Raw genomic sequence first — 24,078 nt, 5'->3', positions numbered from 1 at the left:
AGATTTCCTTATTCCATCTTTCCTCCGCCCTACCTGCTCCTCACTCCAACAAGAACGTTGGGTAAATTAGTATATTTGGAAGTAAAATGTCTTTAGTATTTTCACTGGACTTGCCCTTCCCACCTCCTCTCCCTCAACTCCTTCCATTTGATTTGCTTGCTGAGTTCCAGGCAGGTGCTAGGTGTTAGGTTCACACACTGGCTCCAGGGATTGGGACTAGTAAGGGACTCCTGAAGTGCTTTGCCCAGAGAGACCTGGGGTCTCTCAGATTTATTTTTATTTTTTATTTTTTGTTTTTTTGAGACAGGGTTTCTCTGTGTAGCCCTGGCTGTCCTGGAACTCACTCTATAGACCAGGCTGGCCTCTGCCTCCCAAGTGCTGGGATTAAAGGCATGCATCACCATTGCCTGGCGTCTCTTAGGTTTAAACACAAGACATAGTTGTTCTGAGTTTATCTTAGCCTCTGAGGCTCTTGGGCCTCTGTCCCTGCTGTTTGTTTGTTTGTTTGTTTGTTTTAAGATGCGCTGTCCTTTACCTGGAACTTATATAAATCTGTCTGTCTACGGTTGCCAAATATTGGAACTAAGTGCATACCACCACAGCTGGTTGGCTTTCCTCTTGAACCCCACCATGAGTATTTTTGTTTCTATACTAGATTGACCTCCAGTTTTGTATGATTCTCCTGCCTTAGGCTCCTGATGGCGGGGTGGGGGTGGGGGTGTTATAGCGTACATCGGCGCCATGCCAGACAACCTCTGAAGCTCGTACACTCCACAAGGAATGCAGCGATAAGCTACGGAAGCTAATTGGCTGTTAGACTGTTCAGTCAGGGGAGCTTTACAGTAGTAGGTACTGTGTAGGTTTTTGCTAAATTAAGTTACTCATACGATCCAAAGGAATCAACTAAAAGGAGAAGGCCTGTGGGTGGGAATTAATTAATTAGCTGTTTTACTTATTTTGATTTGTTGTAGAAGAATTTATTTTAGCCACAAGAAGTTTATTTCCTGTCAAGGCTTTTTATTGGTATCGTCTTTGTTTTATAGTTAGGGTCAGAGGTTAAATAATCTCCTAACTTAGAATCCAGGGTAACCTACTTCCCCCTTTTTTTTTTTTTTTTTTTTTTCGAGACAGGGTTTCTCTGTGTAACCCTGGCTGTCCTGGCACTCACTCTGTAGACCAGGCTGGCCTCGAACTCAGAAATCCGCCTGCCTCTGCCTCCCAAGTGCTGGGATTAAAGGTGTGCGAAACCGTAACCTACTTCCTAAGGCTTCAAAAGTTCTTCTGTTTACTTCTCAGATATACAAGAAATTCTGAATCACAGAAGCCGTTACGCTGGTGCTAAAAGGGATATTTGTCAGTCACTGCCCACATAGATAATGCTGGTCTCACAAGATAGTCATGGAGCATTTCCTTAAATTAACTTCATGGGACAATATGCTACTGTCATGATGGTACTGACACAAACCCCTCTGTGAGGCCAGTCACATAGAATTACTATATCGCATAATACTTGGTAATGATGACAAATGACTGTGACTGGTTTATGTATCACATTACTAGACTATACTTTATTACTTTAGTGTCTGCGTTCCTTCTAGTGAAAGCTAACAAACGGTATGCAGTGTCACGTGGGAAGCAGCCTTGTAGATGCCGTGTTTACAGCTGCTCTAACTTAATGAAGAGTCAGCATCTTTTGACTCGCTATGCCGTCTAGGTTTGTTTGTATAGGTACATGCCAATGTTCAGACAGCAAAATAACCTCAAGGTGCATTTCTAGGAGACTCGTGATTGTGTTTAGAGAGAGACCTGTGTAGGTTCTCAGGGATGCTTCTCAACCTGACCCTCATTTGTTCAGTGTGAAGCTATCATTCTCAGTTGGTATCAAGGTGGTGTTTAACTAGTGCCACTAAATGAAGTAGTTAGCTCCTTGTCTCCAAGAAGTCTCATCATATGGCTTCCACTGGAGTGGAACTCTGGGACTCACTGTAGTTCAGGCTGGCCTTGAACTTTCAGTGTTCTTACCTGCACCTCCCAAGTGCTGGGATGGCAGACATGTGCTGCTGTGCCTGGCTTCTGGTAGCTGTTTTCAAGTTAGAGTTAGTGGTTCTTCAAATTATGTGTATTGGTTACTTTGTGTGGTGAACATGGATGAGTGTACATATTATTTTCCCATTATACTTAATTAATGTTGTCTATGTTGGCATTTATCATTCCCAGGATAAGGGGAAGAGATGAGACCGGAACTCTATGCTGCCAGACTGGTTTTAAAATCCAAGTGATCTTTTGCTTCAAACCACCTCCTGCCCCTCTCCAGGTACTAGGATTGTAGGTGTATGCAACCCTACCCAGCACTTTTTACCATTTTTACTTTGACTTTTTTTCAAGACAAGGTTTCTTGTAACGCTGGCTGTCCCTTAGAACTTGATTTCTATACTAGGCTGGCCTTAAACTCAGAGATCTTACTGCCTCTGCCTCCCAAGTTCTGGAATTAAAGACATGGGCCACCATTCCCAGCATATCACTTGTACCTTTTATTTTTTACATTTTTTGGTTTTTGAGAGAAACTTACATTTTGTAGCTCAGTTTGGCCTCGAACCTTATGATTCTTTGTTTCTCAAGTGCTGGGGCTTTAGGTGTTTGCCGCCATGCCTGGAGAACGTGCTCTTTTGTGTATGTCTAGGACTTCGCAGAGGATATGAAATTCTTTAATAACTCCATATGTGTGCGACTTGAGGCAATTAAATATTTTGTATGACTGGTGTTCAAGTTTGAAAGGTTAGAAATAGGATTAAGGGCCTGGAGGGATGGCTTCGTGGTTAAGAGCACTGGTTGCTGTGGCCCAGGACGGGTTTGAGTCCCACCACACATGTCTTGTTTTGTTTTGTTTTGTTTTGTTTTGTTTTTCGAGACAGGGTTTCTCTGTGTAGCCCTGGCTGTCCTGGAACTCACTCTGTAGACCAGGCTGGCCTCGAACTCAGAAATCCACCTGCCTCTGCCTCCCAAGTGCTGGGATTAAAGGCGTGTGCCACCACCGCCCGGCTCACCACACATGTCTTTAACTTTATCTGATGTCCTTTTCTGGCCACTGTGGCACTAGGCATACTCTGTACACAGGTGAACATGCAAGCAAAACATTTGTACATACAAGATAAAAATACTTTAAAGTAGGACTAAGTCAGGGTAAACTTTTGATGTCTCTTACTATAGAAAAACTTGCTTTTGATGTGTGGTTAGCTGGTTCTGTACATATAATAATAAACTGATAAATCAAGAGCACATTGGTCCCGAGTCTTCTCCCTTAGAATTCAGGTTGTATTCAAACATAAACTGTGAAAAATTATTTCCTTAATGATTAACTGGAACATTCAGAGAAAAGCAGATTGAGTTTTAGTTTGAAAACAGAGCCTAAATTTTAATCACAGTTTCTAAAGAAGTTGTTAATTCTGATGTCCATTAGGTTTGTTAGGAGGGGGATTGTAACAAGCAAGTCATTGTGAAGTGTTTTCGTGATTAGCACATTTTGTGCTGGAAGGAAATAGGTGGGAGTAGTCAGCTAGGAGCAGTGGAAAGCAGCCTCAAGCTGTCCCCCAGTGTTCCTTCCACAGCAGCTTCCAAAAGGGGGAAAGGGTTCTAATAATGACATTTGTGTCATGTCCCTGGGGATGGTGGCACTGCCTGCACATAGCCAGCCGTCAGAGTCAACAGCGATGGGCTGGGACTGTAGCTCGGGCAGTGTGCTCTCAGCATGCTCAAAGTCTTGGGGTCCACCAGGGATGGGGTGGTGGTGTGGGGACAGGACATGATAGCGCTGGAAACACAGGGACTCAGTAGTGACTGGATCTTTTTTCTCTGTGTCTTTTGGAATGGCTGGTGGGTAAGTGTTTAGTAGATGAGTCTGATGCCAGAGGACCCACTTACTGATGATGACTTGCTCCTTTTCCTCCAGAGCTTTGGTCTGATGGAAGGCACCTTTGAACAAGGCTGATCTTCTGGTGCTGCACTGAATAGAATAGGATGGGGTCCACATTTTTTGTAATTTTTTATTTTTGTTTTGTCTTAGGGATAGGACCTTATGTAGCCCAGGCTGGCCTCACACTTTGAACAGTCCTTCCGCTTAGCCTCTCAGGTGTTAGGTTTCTAGGCATCGAGGTGCCATTCTCAGGACTACTTCTTCTTTAGATCTGTTTTGAACAGCTGTGTGGATCTATAGAACTTTTTTGAGAGAAAGAAAAATACCACTGATGAATCAGAAAATGTAGAAGAAAATGTAGAAGTCCTCAGTTACTCTCATACTCCAAATGCAACCCCTCTCTAGAGGTATCTGGAGGTCATCCTCCACCCCACATCCTGTCTCCCAAGTGGCTCTAAGGGATTCGATGGATAGCATCATCTTTGAGACATCTGCTGCAGTTTTTGACTTGTAAACTGTAAAGTTCTTAGCGTTTGGTTCCTTTTTTCTCCCCTTCTCGTACTGGAGATGAAAACCAATGCTTTGAGAATACTGTGTAAATCCTGTCTAGCTGAACATTTATTTACTCCAGACCAACAGTGACACCACAGAGGATCGGTAATTAGTCATTCTTTATATCTTAGAGCGGTTTGTAATTTCGAATCTTTTTTATAACTCAAGAATCTCAAAATACGCCGGGCGGTGGTGGCGCACGCCTTTGATCCCAGCACTTGGGAGGCAGAGGCAGGCGGATTTCTGAGTTCGAGGCCAGCCTGGTCTACAGAGTGAGTTCCAGGATAGCCAGGGCTATACAGAGAAACCCTGTCTCGAAGAAAAAAAAAAAAAAAAAAAAAAAAAAAATCTCAAAATAATGTGTCTAATAGCTTAATGTACTAAAAGGTTTTTGTTTGTTTGTTTGTTTACAAGTCTTTCTGTTTGTAACTCTCTGTGTCTGTCTGTGTGTGTGCGCATGCGCGCGTGCATGTGCTTGCAGGTCAGAGGCCAGCCTAGGAGGTTAGTCATTCTTCAGACACTTTTCACCTTGTCTTTCCTTCTGGACCTGGCCTTGTAGGCTAGGCTAGTTATCTTACACAATCCCAGATAGCCCCAGGTACTTGCCTCTTTCTGCCTGCCCTGGGATTACCCCTGCGTGACATTACATCTGTTTTTGTTGTTGGCTGATGTTTTTAGTGTGGATTTTGGTGGGTTGAATTAGGTAAGCACTGTACCAACTGAGCTTCGGTGCCTTTCCTGCTTTTCAAGTGGCTCTCGAACTGGTGGACTGGTGAAGTGATCCTTAAAGTTTAAACAGGCGTTTAGAGGGCTTGTTAATGGGAGAATCTGGTAGGTTTAGGGTGGGGCCTGGGAGGGGGCTTGTTAATGGGAGAATCTGGTAGGTCTGGGTGGGGCCTGGACTCTGCATTCCTGACCCTCATCCAGGAAACAGTCTAGTTGGTCTAAGGATCACACTTGATGTAGCAAGACTCTATACCACAGTTGCTTTTGTTTAGAAAAGCTTGATTAATTAATTAATTTATTTATTTATTTATGTTTTTCGAGACAGGGTTTCTCTGTGTAGTCCTGGCTGTCCTGGAACTTACTCTGTAGACCAGGCTGGCCTCAAACTCAGAAATCTGCCTGCCTCTGCCTCCCAAGTGCTGGGATTAAAGGCGTGTGCCACCACTGCTCGGCGAATTTTTTTTCTTTTACAAATTTATTACATTTCTGAGATTTTCCCCATGTTTCCATGTTTCTAAAAAAACTTTCAACAGACTGTGTGAAATTTTATGATATGGGTAAATTTGTTTAGTCTCTGCTTCCTGAGTTATGAAATTAAAGATGTATATTACCACATCTGGCTATTTTTAGGTTTTAATATAAGAAACAGTTTTTGTCTTGACATAGGGCTTTACATTTAGAGATAGCCTTAAAACACTGGCTCTTGCCAGGCAGTGGTGGCGCACACCTTTAATCCCAGCACTTGGGAGGCAGAGGCAGGTGGATTTCTGAGTTTGAGGCCAGCCTGGTCTACAGAGTAAGTTCCAGGACAGCCAGGACTACACAGAGAAACCCTGTCTCGAAAAAAACCCAAACCCAAACCAAACCAAACCAAACACTGGCTCTTGACTCCGCTTCCTAGGTACTGGGATTAGAAGTGTAAGCTACCACTCCTGGCCTAGTTTCTAGGTTTTCTTTCTTTCTTTCTTTCTTTCTTTCTTTCTTTCTTTCTTTCTTTCTTTTTGGGTTTTTTTTTTTTTTTTTTTTTTGTTTGTTTGTTTGTTTTATGGAGACAGGGTTTCTCTGTGTAGCCCTGGCTATCCTGGAACTCACTATGTAGACCAGGCTGGCCCCGAACTCTATTTTTTCTTTTTAACTTTAAATTTTTTTGTTTGTGTTTGTATGTCAGTATTAGTACATGCTTGTGTATGTTGTCTGTTATATGTTTACACACACATACACATGCATGCACATGTGCATTCATCAGAGCCAGTCTGGTGTACATAGTGAATTCTAGGACAGTGGGAGCTATGTAGAAAGACCCTGTGTCAAAAGAAAAAAAAAAAAAAGGTGGGGCTGGAGAGATGGCTTGGGGCTAATTAAGCTCACTGGCTGCTCTTCCAGAGGACCTGGGTTCAGTTCCAATTCCCAGTACACAACCTCATGGTCGTTCACTACTATTTGTAATTCCTGTTCCAGGGGATCTGATACCCTCACACAGACATACATGCAGTCAAAGCATCAATAAATATATATTTATTTATAATATACACAAATTATTAAAAAAAGTATACACACATATACACCTCTTTACAGTCACAGGTTTTTTGTTTTTTGTTTTTTTTGCATCGTGATGGCATCAGAGGTTTTGCTGATGTTTCATCTCTCCTTTGTGTTAGCACTTGACTTAAAAAGTTACACTGATTAAGTTTGCATAGTTACGGTTTTCTCTTTAAAAACAGAGTATGTTTAAAAACTTAACCATGAATACTTTGAGAGCCTCAGAACATATTGTTTCATATTGAGCATATTTTTTCTGGTGATGTGATGAATGAAGGTGACGAGCTTTAAGTGGTGTTGTGTGGTAACTGCTGCTGGACAGCACTGGACAAGAATATATAGTTAGGATTCAAGAGCCTGAACAGAGCTTTGATAAACCAGCATTGAAGGATAGTAGTTAGAAGACAGGCCCTAAATTATCTGGCGATGGTAGGTTTTTATGGAAAGTATAGGTTGCACAATTGTTTCTGGAAAATGGTCTTCAGTTCTTTTTTTTTTTTTTTTAAAGCTTCCCTATGTATTTACACATGTAAAACTGTTAGACCTTCTCTGGTTCTGAGAGGGTAGGGTCGTGTTTTTGAGACAGGTCTATATACACTGTAAATCTCTTTCCATCTCCCTAGTGCTGGGGTTACTGGGTTACAGCTTGTGCACCATCATGCCAAGCTTGAACTTTCTATCATTTGAAGTTTCTATAGATTTTATTCTTTTTGTAAAAAAAAAAAAAAAAAAAAAAAAACCACTTATTTTTACTTACGTGTATCTATGTGTGTATGTGAGTGCAGGTGACTCTGAGAGCCAGAGACATGGGATTCGCCTGCAGTTGAAGTTACAGGTAGCTGTGGTGGGACTTGAACTCCTGTCCTCTACCAGAACAGTGAGTGCTCTTTACCACGGAGACATCTCCCTCAGTGTTTATTTCTTTTTGCTTTTGTATTTTTATTGAGACAGAGTCTCTTATAGTTGAGGTGGCCTTGAAATCTTGGTCTTCCTGCTTTTACCTTCCCAAGTGCAGGGATTACAGTCCAAGGGCGTGCTAACCCTGTGCTAACCAAGCCTGGCTAGCATATTTTAAGAGATATTAGAAATCGACCTAATGCTTACATTTACAGACAAAAATTGATGTTCAGAAAGATGAGATTCTACCCATTTTAATGTCTATGTACTTTCTGTCTAAAGCCACCAGACTAGACCCCAGACTGACCTTTTCTCCTGTGTCTCCTGCACTTGTGAGCAAAACTGTTTCAAAACTGTAGCCAAGTTTTACATTTCTGTACTGTGTATAGCTCCATTTAAGAAACATTTGTTTTTGTAGTATAACAGTGTGTTCCTTTAAAAAGTGTGCATGTGCATGTGTTTGTGGGTGCTTGCGGAGGTCAGGAGAGCTTTTGGGAGCTGGGTTTGGCTTTCCTCCCTGTTGAGGCAGTCTCACCTCTCCTGTGCTGTGAACTCTAGACCAGCTGGTCCAGGAGCCTTGGGCAGTTCTTGTCTCTGTCTCCCTTCTTGCTGTTAGGAACACCAGGATTACAGTGTGCAGCACTGGAGCTAGCTTTTCATGTGGGCTCCACCATCTCTTTGGCCCTGAAAGTTTTAATTCATTTTACAGAAAAACTTGTAAATGAAACATGTCTTATAGGGAACTGAAGGAGGTGGGTAGTGGTGAAAAGTGCTTTACTCAAATACGAGAACCAGGATCTGAGCCCAGTACCCATGGAAGGAGCTGGGCACTTTGGTACTTATAATTCCAGTGCTGCGGTGGACAGACAGGAGGATCCCTGAAACTCACTGCCAGCCAGCCTAGCCTACTTGTTGAGTGAGATCCAGACAAGTAGGAGACTGTCTCAAAGAAGGATGACATCTGAGGCTGCCTTGGCTTCTACATGTGAATGTATACACATAGTGCATACATTTAAAAAATGCTGTTGCTGGGCAGTGGTGGCACATGCCTTTAATCCCAGCACTTGGGAGGCAGAGGCAGACGGATTTCTGAGTTCGAGGCCAGCCTGGTCTACAGAGTGAGTTCCAGGACAGCCAAGGCTATATAGAGAAACCCTGTCTCGAACATACAAATAAACAAAAAAAATGCTGTTATGGACAGGTTGAATTTTATGGAGAAAAAGATTTACTTAAAAAATTATTTTGAGTAAGTTTTGTGACACAATATTTTCAGAATATTTGAGTGCTACACATTTGTTTTGAGACCCAGAGACACAGTTAAGAAGACAACAAATAAAAGTACTTGCCCTCAGAAAACAGGCTTGGCTATACTTTTTCTGCCTATTTGGAAATGCAAACTCCTGACTGGTGGAGAAACTCTGTATTTAGAACAAAAGTAGGCACTGTTCTCTGTGGTTTCTCACTTTATAAAAATGCAGTGACTTTTAAAAACTTACTAGTTGTGTGTGTGTCTGTCTGTCTGTCTGTGTGTTCAAGCATACATGTGTCCATACACATTCTGTGTCATACATGTAGAGGTCAGGTGGCAGTTTCTCTTCTTCCACCATGTGAGTTCCAGGCTTGCAGGTTTCTTTCCCATCTGAGCCATCTTGATGCTCCCTCCCCCCAGATGTAGCAGTTTTACGCAGGATTTTTACTTCTCTCTATTGTGATCATAGCGTTTTCCAGTGTTTTTTTGTCTATTGACTATTGAGCCTTGGCAGAAGCAGAGAGAAATGAAGCCAGTGAGAAGCTATTATGGATGGAGCATGTGGCAGCTGTACAAGGACATTGTTGGTTTTCTAGAGCTAAGCATGTGACGTTGACATCGTTCTGAGGGACTCTAAATATATAGCTAGAAATTATAAAAGACAGCCACTTTTGGAGGGTATATAAAATAAAATTTACCAAATAGAGGGTAAGGCTAAGCAGAATTTTCCTTATCCTTTAGGGCTTTTTGTTTGTTTGTTTTTAAAAAGACAATGTCTTGCTATATTCTGGGCTCACTTGGTACTCATTGGCCTCAGACTCATCAAAATTCTCTTGCCTCAGCCTCCCGGGTCCCGGGTTTACAGGAATATGCCACTAACACTCAGCACTTTTAGGAAAATCAAAATTCTTTTTCTTTCTGAAATATTTTGATGAATGTTTTTTTTTTTTTTTTTTTTTTTTTTTTTTTTTTTGGTTTTTTTGAGACAGGGTTTCTCTGAGTAGCCCTGGCTGTCCTGGAACTCACTCTGTAGACCAGGCTGGCCTCAAACTCAGAAATCCACCTGCCTCTGCCTCCCAAGTGCTGGGATTAAAGGTGTGCACCACCACTGCCCGGCGATTTTTTTTTTTTTTTTTTTTTTTTTTTTTTTATTGAGACAGGGTCTTTCTCTGTCATCCTGACTGTCCTGGAACTCACTCTGTAGATCTGGCTAGCCTTAAACTCACAGAGATACCTGCCTGCCTCTACCTGCTCTGGATAAAGGTGTGGGCCTCCATGCCAGGCTCTGTAAATGATTTTTTAAAGCTCAGCAGTATGCATTTGTGCCTAGGAGGTTGGTTAACTGGCTGCCAGTGAAAAATTCTCTAAATCATAGAGGCTTCGATGTGTGTTAGCTGTTCGCTGGAATTATTCACAGAGGACCTTTTTGGAATTCCTTTTAAAAGGCTGCAGATGCTTAGGCCATTTTCTTTCCTTAGGGAGTACATTGGCACTAAGAATACACCTAACCTCTGTTTTCTTTAATGGTCATGTTAACACTCCGTGGTGGAGGACTTGGAGTTTAGTGGAATGCTGATTTCCTTGCTGATGCAGTGATTCATCTCAAAAACATTTTGGAAAAAGCAGATGTTTAATCTTCAAACCTTTTTGTAAGGTCATATTTTAATAAAGGACAGATAACATCTGTGAGAAGTGCATCATCGTGTGGGGCTGGAGAGACGGCTCGTTGGTTAAAAGCACTTGCTGGTTTTGCAGAGCACTTGGGTTTGGTTCTCAGCACCCACATGGTGGCTCACAACAGTCTGACTCCAGAGTCAGCGCTTCCAGCACCCTTTCATAGCCTCCCCAAGCCATAGGTGCGTGTGGGACAGGTACATTCATGCAGACAAAACACTCACACATAAAAGATTCTTTTTTTTTTTTCCCCGAGACAGGGTTTCTCTGTGTAGCTCTGGCTGCCCTGGAACTCACTCTGTAGACCAGGCTGGCCTCAAACTTAGAAATCCGCCTGCCTCTGCCTCCTAAGTGCTGGGATTAAAGGCATGCGCCACCACCGCCTGGCTAGATTCTTCGTTTTTTAAAGTGCATCATACAAGTTTTTTTGTTTTTGTTTTTGGTTTTGGTTTTTTCAAGACAGGGTTTCTCTGAGTAGCCCTGGCTGTCCTGGAACTCACTCTGTAGACCAGGTTGTCCTGGAACTCAGAAATCTGCTTGCCTCTGCCTCCCAAGTGCTGGGAATAAAGGCGTGCGCCACCACCGCCCGGCTCATGCAAGTTTTAAAATACACATCGAGTATTTTGGAAGCCAAGAATGATGGCTCAGTCTTGTAAATCCCAGTCTGAGGCAGGAGAATTGGTACAAGTTTGAGGCCAGTCTGGGCTACAGAGTGAGACTCTAATTCAAAACAATAAATAAAAAAAGCAAAGAATTTTATAGATTTTTGTGTTGAGGTATGAAGCTGTCGGGTTTTAGCTCATTGTCAGTAAATACGCTGTATATTGTAGGCTGGGCATTCTATGTAATGCCAGAGAAATTTTAGTTTAATTAAAAAAAATTTTTTTTGTCATTAAGAACATGTATCTTCCCACCACCCCTAAAGATGATAGGTATATACTGCATTTTAACTTCAACTTTAATAAGAAATATGCTAATAAATACCTTTTTGAAAGGTGTGTGTATGCTCGTGCCCAAACAGATCAGAAGGTAATTTCAGAATCTCCTGGAGATGGAGTTACAGGCAAGATTGGGGATAAGAACTGAACTCCAGTCCTCTGAAGAAGCAAGTGCTTGTAACCAGTGAGCTATGTCTCATGCCACACATGTTTTAAAGTAGGAAGAATATAAGAGTATTTAGATATATAAATGTGAGTGTATTTTTGTCATTATTTACTTTTATTTACTTGTATGTCTGTGTGACATGAGTACAGGTGCCCATGGGGGCCAGAAGAATGGTTCAATCCCTTAGAGCTGGAGTTACAGGGATTACAGTACTGATATGGGTACTGGACACTGGACTCTGGTTGTAGAAGAACAGCAAGTATTCCTAAGTGCTCGGCCGTCTCTCCAGCCCTAATGTGAATAACTTTGTTGTTGTTAGTATTCTAATTTAGGTTCTGTGTATGAGGGTTTTTTTTGGGCTTGAATGTATGTATGTGTATCATGTGCATGCCTCAAGCCCACAGAGTTTAGAAGAGGGCTTCAGATTCTCAGGGACTGAAGTTATGGATGGTTGTTAGTCAAAATATGGGTGCTGGGAACTGAACCTGGATCCTCTGTAAGAACATCAATTAGTCTTAACCTCTGAGCCATCTCCATCTTCAGTTCCCCAATGTGAATATTTTTGGTTAAACGTTGTACTTGGCTTGATTTTTTTTTTCCTTCCTGTTTTTTGTTTTGTTTTGTTTGAGACAGGATCTCACAATGACCGTCTTAGAACTTGCTGTGTATATCAGGATGACCTCAAACTCACAGAGATCTAATCTACCTGCCTCTGGAATTAAAAGCATGAGTCACCACTACTCCTGTCTTGGCTTCTGTCTTTGAAAGGGTGAATGCTTTTGCGATTGGTTTCCCTGTTCTTGTTTTACCTATAATACTTTGCCTCTGTCTTGGTTTCTGTAGACTGTAGACTGAGAAGGTAACTGGCAAGGGCTAGGGCAGTAGGAGTAACATGAAGTCAGAACATGGGAGTCAGCAAAGGGTGATGTGAAGTCTGTCATTTTGCCTCTTGCCTATATTTTTATTTTAATGCACAAACTGTTAAACTCCTGGGTACATGCAATCATGGAAAGGCTAAAAGACAGGTTTGGTATACTACTTAAATTGGAATGTAGCAATAGTTCACCAGTGCAGTCTTACTGCTGTTCAGGTGTGTGTGTGTGTTGTGTGTGTGTGTGTTGTGTGTGTGTGTTATGTATAGTTTTGTTTTGAAACAGGATCTAGTTGCAGTCTTACTGCTGTTCAGGTGTGTGTGTGTGTTATGTATAGTTTTGTTTTGAAACAGGATCTAGTTATACCCTAAGCTGGCTTTGGACTCCTGATCCTGTTAAGTCTAAGCTTCTCCAGATGTACACCAACCACCTCATTTACCTGACTTCTCGCTTCCTGAGTCACTGCAACTGCAGGTTCATGCCATTGCTCCTAGCTACCACTGTGTCTTCCTCTCAGTTCTGCAAGTGAGGGTGTCTGGAAGTGGGAGGGGACCTGTATACATCAGATGCTTACTTCATTGGTAGTGGGGGGGGCTTCACCCACATTTTATGGGACAGGTTTTCCTTCTTTATAGTTAAGAGTATTGAGGCCCAGTACTCTTGAGTGGTTGAGTTTATTCAAGGTAAATGACTGACGCAGAATATTTTGATATAGTTGGTTGGTAGAATCTTACTAAATACTTAAAATGATTTAGTCCTTTTAAAAGCTAATTGAAAACTTAAGTTTAGCCTTTGTCTTATCTCCTAAGCAATTCCTAAGCAAATCCATAAATTTCTTACGTAGTGCCTTGTTGGCTGCACTTTAGTCTGATTGACCTCTGTATCCTTCATAGTCCTCAGGTAAGTCCCAACTCATTGGTACCTTAGGACTGTTGAGGTAGGTGTCTTGTTGGCTATTCTGCTGATTTTACAGCCTGGACTTTTCCCTGGCATTTCAGCTCTCAGCCTAAATACCACTTTGTAGAGACCAGTCTTCTGTTTTAAAGCAGCCACCCAGCACTTTGTTAGATTACCCTACTTAACTCTTTATTTTCTTTGTTGACGACCCCCCCCCCCCCGCCTGATAAGTTCTGTCAGATTCAGGGACCTTTTCTTTGCACTTCCTTTCCCAGAATGACACATATTATTGAGAAAAGTTGAAACCATCAGGCTCAGTTTACCTGCCTCTGTATCTGTGCATGCATTTCTGCTGTCCAAACTCAGTATGGTCCCCTTTCTTCCAGTTTGAGGAGGTGTCTGCTTAGATAGTGTGGCCCTTCTGACCCACATTTCAGGTTTCATTCTTATTGTTTTACCAGAAACTTGTTACTGTTCTCTTTCTTTGTTCTTTGTGTGAAACATGTACAGCTTCCTCTGAAAACAAAAACCTGGTCTGGGGATGGCTCAGTTGATAGTGCTTGTCTAGTGTCTATGATGATTCAGGTTCTGTCCCAAATAATACATAAGAAAGCTCACAGGGAATGGTGTTACATGCCGTAATAGTGGCCAGTCTGGGGTGCGACCTTGTCTTAATAAACACAAAGTTTTCAGTTACAAAGCTTTTGTGGTCTTTGTTGAATCCTTTTCTTCAATTGGCACATAAAATAATACATATGTATGGCATATACTAAGTTCCCTCTCTACCCAGGATGCACCATACTTTAGGGTGCTACCGTGTAACAATTTTTATTATTATAAAGTATATTCTGAGTTGTCATCCAATTTGCAATGAGGTTTTGGAATGTAACATAACTTGGGAATCATTTGTTTTGTTAATATGAAATTTTAACTATTGAGCTTAGAATATAGTGGTGTCCTGAATGCCTGAATGGAGCCCTTTTTTTCTTGGCTAAGTTTTTTTTTTTTAAATACTTCATAGAATGAGCAGCTTCCTGAAGTAAATATTTATGCTAAAATATTTATGCATTGAGTTGGGAGTGGTGGTACACGTTTTTAATCCCAGCACTCCTAGCTTTATTAGGTAGAGGCGGGTGGATCTCCATGTGACTTCAAGGACAGCCAAGGCTACACACAGAGAAACCCTGTTGGAAAAAATAAAATAAAATAAATTTATGTATCAAATATTTTTGATGATTTAGCTTATCTTTGTTAGCCTTATACAGGGCTATTTTCCAAGAGTATACCAGAAATGATCTGCTGCTATATATTTAATATACATATTAAAGGGATAGTTTTAAAGCCTACGAATTGTGTTTTCACTTGAAGAACCCATGATGGTTGGCCATTAAATTGGATTTTTGCAGTTTGTTTGTTTTTATGGAATCAGCATTTTTATATAACCCAGGTTGGCCGGGAATTTCTTGCTTCTTTCTGCCTCTGAGTATTGGCATTATATTGGGAGTATTATAGGTGTGTGCTGTCACACCTAGCAGCTGGGATCTATTTTAAGAGAACATGTTTAAGCATGTGTGTCACCTTGATACTTGTAGTCATGAAGAGTTGAAAACAACATAATTCAAGTAAAGTAGATAGCTAAGATATATTTATTGAATGAATAGTTTAGACATCACAAAAGAGTTTATAATATGTTTTGGGGACACAAGAAGGTCTTTCTGCAAGTTCTCTGTCAGAAATCTTGAGCCCTAGTGCTTCCTTTTCCTCCCTTCTCTCTTCACCCCTTATTCTTCCTCTTCCCCCCTTTTTTTTGTTTCTTGAGACAGAGTCTTATGTATCCCAGACTGGCCTTGAACTCTTGGTCCATCTACCTCCACTTACAGGAGTGTGCCACTACATCCGGATAGTAATCCAGATGTTTGCCTTATTTTACATTTTCTTTTTGCAGTTTTCTAATTTCAACACTCAGTGATTAGTTCTCTGTACTGATAGTAGTTTTATTTGTTTGGTTTGGTTTTCGTTGTTGTTTTAGTGGTAATAGGGTGCAGGTTAACCATGTATATAGATTCTTTTGGGGTGAATCTTCATCCTTACTGTGTTTGTCCAACTCCATTTGGAAGCAGTATGCAACAGAATCACTCCTTGTGGTCCAGACAGCTTTGTGGAGCCCGGTATTTTTGTGCATATCTGAAGGTTCCTGTTTTCCTCATTTCTGGATTTCCCCCTTGTTTAAACTATGTTTTGTAGTTCAGGCAGGCCTTGAGCTTGAAGCAGTCCTTCCACAGACTTCTGACCTCTGCTGTTACAGACATAAGCCACGGTTCTTAAACTAGTCTGTTTCTAACCGGCGACACCGACAGCAGAGTCAGAAGATACAGAGCATTTATCTAGGCCAGTAGTTCTCAACCCGTGGGTTGTGACCCCTTTGAGGGTCACATAGATATCCTGCATATCAGATATTTACATTCTAATTCTTAGTAGTATCAAAATTACAGTTACGAAATAGCGATGAAGATATTTTATGATTGTGGGGGTCTCCACAACATGAAGAACTTAATTAAAGGGTCACAACATTAGGAAAGTTGAGGCCCACTGGTTTAAGCAGTGAGAAAATTGAAGGTCAAGCTCTGAAAGAAGCAAGCTTGCTCTAAGAACTGAGTCTTATGTTGAGGAGGACCTAACATAGGAAAGGGCCTGGGAAACACTGGGTTGGCTCCCACAAGGCCTGGATTTTAGGAATCAGAGTGAAACAGAAGTTGATCAGTTTTTATAGGGAAGGAAATCCAGCCTTTAATCAGCTACTCTGCATTGGATTAAGATGTTCTAGGATTCCTGATGTTGTTAGTGTGACTACCTGCTAGAAGGAGAAACAATCCTTTTTGAATAGCAGTATCCATGATCAAATTGTTTATAATTTATACAGCAGCCAGCATTTAATGAACAAAAAATAACTAGGTATATGAGAAGATACAACTGAAGACCAGTAGGAGACATTGACTATAGAAACAGGATACAGAAATTGCCAGTCAGGGACTTAAAATACATCTAGTTATTATTCATGTGTTACAAAAATTAAAAACTAATTTGCAAGGTTTTTGTGTGTGTAGAACTAAGCCTTGTACATAGGTTATACAATGTTTCAGTGCTGAACTATGTCCCCAGCACTAAATTGATTTTTTTTTGTAAGAATTGTGAAATGATATAGGATTCTAGAACTAAAAACACAGAAACTGATTATTAACTGTTCGTGGGTACTACTAGCCAGATGGCTCCATGCAGGTAAAGCACTTGATAGGAAGCCTGGTAACTTGGATTCCTGAGACCCACATGATGGAGAGAGCCCATGGAAAGTTCTCTGACCTCCATAACATACTATGGCTGCACTACTGTAGTAGAAGACTTTAAGTCAGTGGGAGATTCAGGAGCATAAATTAGGCTGAAGAAAGAAGTAGAACATAAGTCAAGGAAAATTCTACCTTGAGGTGTTGAGACAAAAAGATGGGATGTCGTAAGTATACATCATTCAAGTCCAGAAGAGTTCTGAGAAAGAATAGGCAGAAAAGTTTTTAACAAGAAGTTGTCCGAGAAGTCTCTAATAAAAACCACTAAACTACAAATTAAGGAAACTTTATCAGCATCAAGCAGAACAATACAAAGCAAACACTAGCTATTACATTATAGTGTATCACTGCTGAAAGCTGTTATGGGAAACTGGTTAATTCCTAGAGAAACATGCACAAGCATCTACTCATTTCAGATGGGAAACTGGCAAAATCCAACATGGTAAACCAACGAGTTGGTGTGTATTTTAATTTTATGTGTTTGAGTGTTTGGCCTGTGTGTATATCTGTGCACCACCTGTGTGTGTGTTTGGTGCCCATGGAGGCTGGAGAGAGTACCCACAGGAAATGGAGTTACAGATGATTGTGAGCTGCTCTGTGGGTCCTTGGAGTCGAAAGGGAGATTCTCTAGAAGAGCAACCAGTGCTCTTAACCATTTGGGCCATCTTTTTAGCCCCAAACAAGTAAATTTTATTGGAGTCACTTACAGATTGCTTACAGAAGCAGAAATGACTCAAAGATAGCTATATCACCAAAGCCCACCCCAGCGTGGGTGGCAGCTTACAAAACCTGGATACCTGCAGGTAGCTCAATAGATTGGAGACTCTTCTTTCTAGGTAGCTCTATTGGTTGGTCTCTGCCCCTTATAGGCATCTCCCCTCAGTTTATATATGCTGGGGAGGAGGACCCAGTAAATTTGGTCATTTTCAGAGACTTCCTGAAGTCTTTGAGTTTACTTCTTGCATTTAATAACTTTTTGGTTTTAGTTTTTTTTGTTGTTTTGTTTTTTGTTTTTGAGGCGGTAACTTAAGAAGGCCTAACTTGAGATAGTCCTGTCTCTGCTTTGCTGGTATTGAGATTGCAGGTATGCACAACCATTCTTGGTCAATGCCATTCATTTTAAATGGCAATTTAAATTGTTTTAAAATTATTTATAAAGTACTTAGGAGTTCTGGTTGGGATTTTACTTATTTATGACTTTAAAAAAGTAACAAATACACACACACACACACACACAATCAAGGCCTTACTATGTAACACTGGATGGCCTGGAACACACAGAAACTAGCCTACCTCTGCACCTCTTCTGGGGTTAAATGTGTGTACCACTATAGCTAACCAAGCGGCGGCATTAATATGCCCATCTGTAATCCAGTTTACTGGATTAATGTTATTTTTAATATTTACATAGTTAATATTTTTAATGTTTTTAAATCAATTCTTGGCTTTTTTTTCATGGACAGTTACATATCTATAAAATACATTTTTGTTTCCTTTTGTTTTTTGAGACTGTGTCCTGGATCTTGCTCTGTAGTCCAGGCTGGCCTCGAACTCAGACATCTGCCTACCTCTGCCTCCTGAGTGCTGGGATTAAAGGCGTGCGCCACCACTGTCCAGCTTACATTTGTTGATTTTTATTTTTGAAAATTTAAGATTTGGGCTGGAGAGCTGTTTTGGTTTTTAAGAACCTTTGTTTTTTAGAGGACCAGGGTCCAGTTCCCAGTACTCACATGGTGGCTCACACCCTTCTGTACCTCCAGCTCCAGGGGATTTCATGTCTTCTAAACTGCACATAGGCACAAACATGTACATATGTGACTAAAATAAAAATATAATTAAAAAAACAAAAGATGGCTGTCTAAACACTCCTCCCCCCCCCCCCCCACACGAACACTCATGGTACTTTTCTGTTGCTGTGATAAAACACTGTTGAGAACCACACTAGCCCCACGTTGGGGCGCCAAAAATGTTGAGGCCCGAGCTAGCCCACGTTCGGGCACCAAAAAATGTTGGGGCCTAGGCTGCCCCACTTTGGGCGGCCTAAAATGTTGAGGCCTTCTCCACTCCGAGCTTGGCGGCCACTGTATCCCAGCCCAAGCTGCCGCTCCAGTCCTCTGGTCGGGGTTCAGCAAGAGAGAGAGTGAGGACCGTTTATTCTTCAGTCTCTTTTCTTAGTCCAAGTCCCAAGTCTTGAGTTCCTAGTTCCTAGTTGTACTCCTTCTTGTTCTTTCCGAGTGTCTACTGTCTATTCCTACTCTTAGTGTCTGAATCTCTGTTACTCCAAATTGTTCTCTAAGTTGTACTCTCTAAAGTGTCTGATTCTCTGATCTGTCCGCCTTTATATGTCTCACTTCTATGCCATGCCTTTAGGTCACGCCTTTAAGTCATGCCCTTAGGTCTTGTCTCTAAATCTGATCTCTAGGTCACACTCTTAAATCACACACCTTTAATCTCACACACTCAAGGTATCTAAACCAAGATTATCAGAGTGTTCTCAGCTGTTGTAGGCTACTGTAATCCAAGTCTCATGTCAGGGTATATGGCTCAAGATGGCTGCAAAGCTGATAGCCGCTTTCTGCTAAAAGTTGGCTCCCAACAAAACACAACCAAAAAACTTAAAAGAAGAGAGGGTTTGTTTTTGCTTATGGTTCTAGAGGAATGAGAATTCATCATGGTGGGCAGAGGGATGGCATCAAGTGGCAGGAATAAGATAAGAGATGACACTCAACTGCAGATGTAAAGCAGAGAGACCAAACTGGAAGTTGGGCATAGTGATAGGCTCTCACAGCACGGCCCAGTAATGTGTTTCTCTAGCAAGGGTGGGCCTCCTAAACCTCCCAGACAGCACCACTGACTGGGGACTCCAAGTGTTCAAATACCTGGGCTTTGTAGGGGCCAGTTCTCATTCAAACCACCAATGACTGTGTGCAGGTGTGGGTGTAGTCGTGCACATGCCACACTGCCTGTGTGTGAAGGTCAGCAGACATGCTACGGGAATTGGTTCTCCTTCCATGTGTGTTCTGGGAATGGAACTTAGTTGTTAGGCTTGATGGCAAGAGCCGTTACCCACAGAGCAGTCTTGTAGGCTCTAGATGGCCATCCTTTGGATATTAATATGATCATGTATATATATGTATATATCATATGCACATGTACATATATGTGTAGGTGTAGTGTATATATTTTCTTTGTTGTTGTTTTTAGCAGAATGGGTTTCATTATGACATTTTCTGTAGGCATAGATTTTTCAGTTTTTAATAAGGGTTCAACCTCTCCTCTAGCAGAGTTAGTGGAAGAGAAAAGTTATCAAGATATGGGGGAAGTGGACCTGTTTAGCAGTAGTTCTTTGGGGGTGAGCTTGATCCTCTTTGGCAGCAGTTCAGTCAGTAGCAAACACCAAATATGACTCAGCAGCTGCAGACCAGTAGTCCTCTAGGCAGACAGACACCATGCATGAACTAGCAGCTGTAGTTCAATCCTGAGGAAACCACAAGGCTCACCAACCGGCCTGAGGTGAGACTGTGAAAGCAGCAAGCTGCCTGCCACAGGAACCTCACGAGCAGTTCTCCGGCGAGTTTCTGTCAGGCATCACCACTAGTGGGGATCAACATCCCTATGTAAGGGGAACCAGTGTGTGTTGTTAGGGAAGAATAGCAAGGTGAAGCAAACCAAACCAGTGCTCAGCAAACCAAACCAGACAGTTTTCCACTGTCTGTATGGTCATGTTTATACCCCTTCGTCAAACATCCTGTCACATGTCTGCTGTATCCAAACACCCTTTCCCCTGTGTCTGCTTCAGCAAAACACCCTTTCCCCTGTGTCTGCTTCAGCAAAACACCCTTTCCCCTGTGTCTGCTTCAGCAAAACACCCTTTCGACCTGTGTGCCCCAGTAAAATGTCATTTGACATAACTGACTTTCCAAACAAACTATTAGTTTTCACTTCATTTTCGTGTGTGTTTTTCTTGTTTAGACTAATTTTGAGAGAGGCCTTCATGATACAGTTAGGATAATGCATTCTCATTGCTAACAGGACTGACTCTATTGTAGTAACTGCACCCTAATGGATGTGTCTGTAATACATGTGTGTGGTTATGAGGATGGCACCCATGTTCTAATTGATACGTGGTTTGTTCAGTTTTTGTGATGATCTTGTTCTACATGCTTTTTGTTGTTGTTGTTGTTGTTGTTGTTTCCAGACAGGATTTCTCCATGTAGTCTTGGTTGTCCTGGAATTCTCTCTGTAGACCAGACAGGCCTTGAACTCACAGAGATTTGTTTACTTCTGCCTCCTGAGTGCTGGAATTAAAGGTGTGTGGCACCACTGCCCAGCAGACTGCACATTCTTAATGTGTAGCCTAGTATACTTTTCTAGGCATGGAACTTTGTGTTCATAGTATACAACTTTTTAAAGTTTATATATTAAAAACATTTTTTGTTTGTTTTGAGACAGGGTCTCTCTCATTCTTTTGCTGTCCTAGAACTAACTATGTAGACTGGGCTGGCCTAGAACTCACCGAAATGGGCCCGTCTCTGCCTCCTGGGTGATGGTATTAAAGAGTACCACTAAGCCGCAGTGGTGGCGCACGCCTTTAATCCCAGCACTTGGGAGGCAGAGGCAGGCGGATTTCTGAGTTCGAGGCCAGCCTGGTCTACAGAGTGAGTTCCAGGACAGCCAGGGCTACACAGAGAAACCCTGTCTCAAAAAACCAAAAAAAAAAAAAAAAAAAAAAAAAAAAAAGAGTACTACTATATTTAGCTCATAGTATAGGAAATTTCTCAATCTGACAATATTGCTGAACTGTTTCTAAGTTGGTTGTGTCAATGTAGGTTGTTCTGGGCAGTATTTGAATGTGCTTTTTGCTCCATTTTCATGCCATTGGTTGGTATGGTTAAATATTTGTGTGACATGGCTAGTTATTTGTCTGATTGTGATCGTAGGGTTTTCAGTCTAAAGTGAAGAGTGAGGTCGGGCACCATCTTGTGTCTTTTGTTACTGATCCCATCTTTTGTGAGGATCCCGTTTTAGTCTTGATAGCTTGTATACTGGAGGATCTTACTGACTTGTAGGTGTTGTTGATCTAGGCTGCATAGATTTGTTTGGATACGTACTCTGGATTTGTACATGCCGAGGTATCTTCTGGCTTTTTAAAGATGTTACTGTTGGTATGTTGTCTCTCTTTTGTTCTTCATTTTTGTTTTTAGATAGGGTCTTCTGGAGCCTGCTGACTTCCCATGGTCCTCCAGCAATGCCCTGTGTGCTGCAATTCATAGACTTGTGCCAACACGCCCAGCTTTTTTATAATTTCTTGTTAAACACAAGTTATTTCTTTTTCTTTGCCTCTCACGTTTGAAGTAGTAGATTTAGATAATATTTTCCTTTATGGTTTATTGTTTTCATGATTCTTTTTAAGGAAAGCCTTTTTTTTAAATTTTTTTTTTTTAAATCATGAAGTCGTGAAGCCAGTTTTCATGTACGGTAAAGCTCCCTCACCTTCCTTCCCCGCTCAGCATCCCATCACTGAGACTCGATTATTGTAACGTGTTTTTTATACCTGAGACTTCTTGATGCAAATGGACAATCTGTGCACAGTCCATGTCTGTGTGGTCTTTCTGAACTTTTGTCTAGTACTGTCTTTTTCAGACACAGGAAACACTGATGTAAAGAGCACAGACTAGTCAATAGAAATAAATACAAATTACCAGTTTTTGTAAGAAGTAGAAGATGGACCACTTAGAAGTAAAGAGTGTTATGTTGTATTTATAGTATAGATTTAGTTCTGAGTGTGGTGGCACACTGAAGTAATCCTGCCACTTTGAGAGATGAAGGCAAGGAGGATAGCCTCTGCTACAAGAGACCTCAAAAAAGCAGAAGCAGAGGCTAGAGAGAGGACTTAGGGGTTAGAGAAACAGGAGCTGCTCTATTGGACCTGGGTCTGATTCCCAGCACCCACATGTTGATTGTGACTCCAGTTCCAGTGGACCTGACTTCCTGGCCTCCATGAGCACCGTCACACACACTGTACACAGACACACATGCAGGCAAAACACCCAGACACATAACATAAAAAAGTGATAAAAAAAATCCAAAAACGAATGAGCAAAATCTAGTTTTAAAAGAGACATACTGGCTGGGCGGTGGTGGTGCACGCCTTTAATCCCAGCATTTGGGAGGCAGAAGCAGGCGGATTTCTAAGTTGGAGGCTAGCCTGGTCTACAGAGTGAACTCCAGGACAGTTAGGAATACACAGAGAAACCCTGTCTCGAAAAACCAACCAACCAACCAACCAAACAAACAAACAAACAAACAAACAGAAAAACAAAACAAAAAAACCAAAAACAAAACAAAAAAAGAGAGAGAGAGAGAGAGACATACCTATTTAAAATATTAAGATCTCAGAAAATTTGAAAGTAAAAGATGAGGGAAAAAAGCAAAATCTGAGATTTGTGGATTTACTGATAAAAGTTTGGTCCGGCAAAGTGGCTCATAACTGGCTATTACTGTAGTCCTGGCTGTCTTCTGGGTTCTGTGGGCACCTGCACTCACATGCACATGTCCCAGCACATGCACACACGTACACATAACTTAAGTAATTCAGGAAGCACCTCTCTTTGTAGGAGGACCACTAGTACAGAATAATTGCCTGTGGCATTGGGTTACAGATCATTCCTTATCCTCATGAATCTTTCATATTTATGCAAACAGCACATATTTCATAGCTCATAACTTTCAAAGGAAAGTTGTCCTTAAGGTCCCGAGTAACAGTCTTGCTTTTCCCTTTGTTGCAGGTGGTGCGGTTGTGTCAAAACCCAAAGCTGGCGCTTAAGAACAGCCCGCCATATATCTTAGACCTGCTGCCTGATACCTACCAGCATCTCCGCACCGTCTTGTCAAGATATGAGGGCAAGATGGAGACGCTTGGGGAGAATGAGTACTTCAGGGTGTTCATGGAGAACTTGATGAAGAAGACGAAGCAGACTATCAGCCTCTTCAAGGAGGGAAAAGAAAGAATGTATGAGGAGAATTCCCAGCCTAGGTAATGGAGACATACTACACAAATATTAACTCAGGTCTGTGACTGTCAGAATGGGAATGCTAGCAATAGTTGAGCTGCTTTGAATTTTATTTTTTGTTTTAGTTTTTTGTTTTTTCGAGACAGGATTTCTCTGTATAGCCGTGACTGTCCTGGAACTCACTCTATTGACCAGGCTGGCCTCGAACTCAGAAATCCACCTGCCTCTGCCTCCCAAGTGCTGGGATTAAAGGTGTGCGCCACCACTGCCCGACTTGAATTTTATTTTAATGGGAGTAGAAAGCTCA

The 24,078-nt window shown here is 41.6% G+C and overlaps 1 protein-coding gene across 1 annotated transcript in view; it reads left to right on the top strand.

The window, feature by feature from the left end:
• The window catches only part of Cbl (Cbl proto-oncogene), an 89,655-nt gene that overhangs the window by 4,651 nt on the left and 60,926 nt on the right, over positions 1 to 24,078 (top strand). The window contains exon 2 of the mRNA XM_076924832.1: positions 23,547 to 23,794. Coding sequence (XP_076780947.1) covers positions 23,547 to 23,794 — 248 coding nt within the window. The remainder of the gene's footprint in view (positions 1 to 23,546; positions 23,795 to 24,078) is intronic.

This window comes from Arvicanthis niloticus, chromosome 26, assembly GCF_011762505.2.
Source record: "Arvicanthis niloticus isolate mArvNil1 chromosome 26, mArvNil1.pat.X, whole genome shotgun sequence".
Classification (NCBI taxonomy): Eukaryota; Metazoa; Chordata; class Mammalia; order Rodentia; family Muridae; genus Arvicanthis; species Arvicanthis niloticus.
This window is presented reverse-complemented; position numbering and strand designations above follow the sequence as displayed.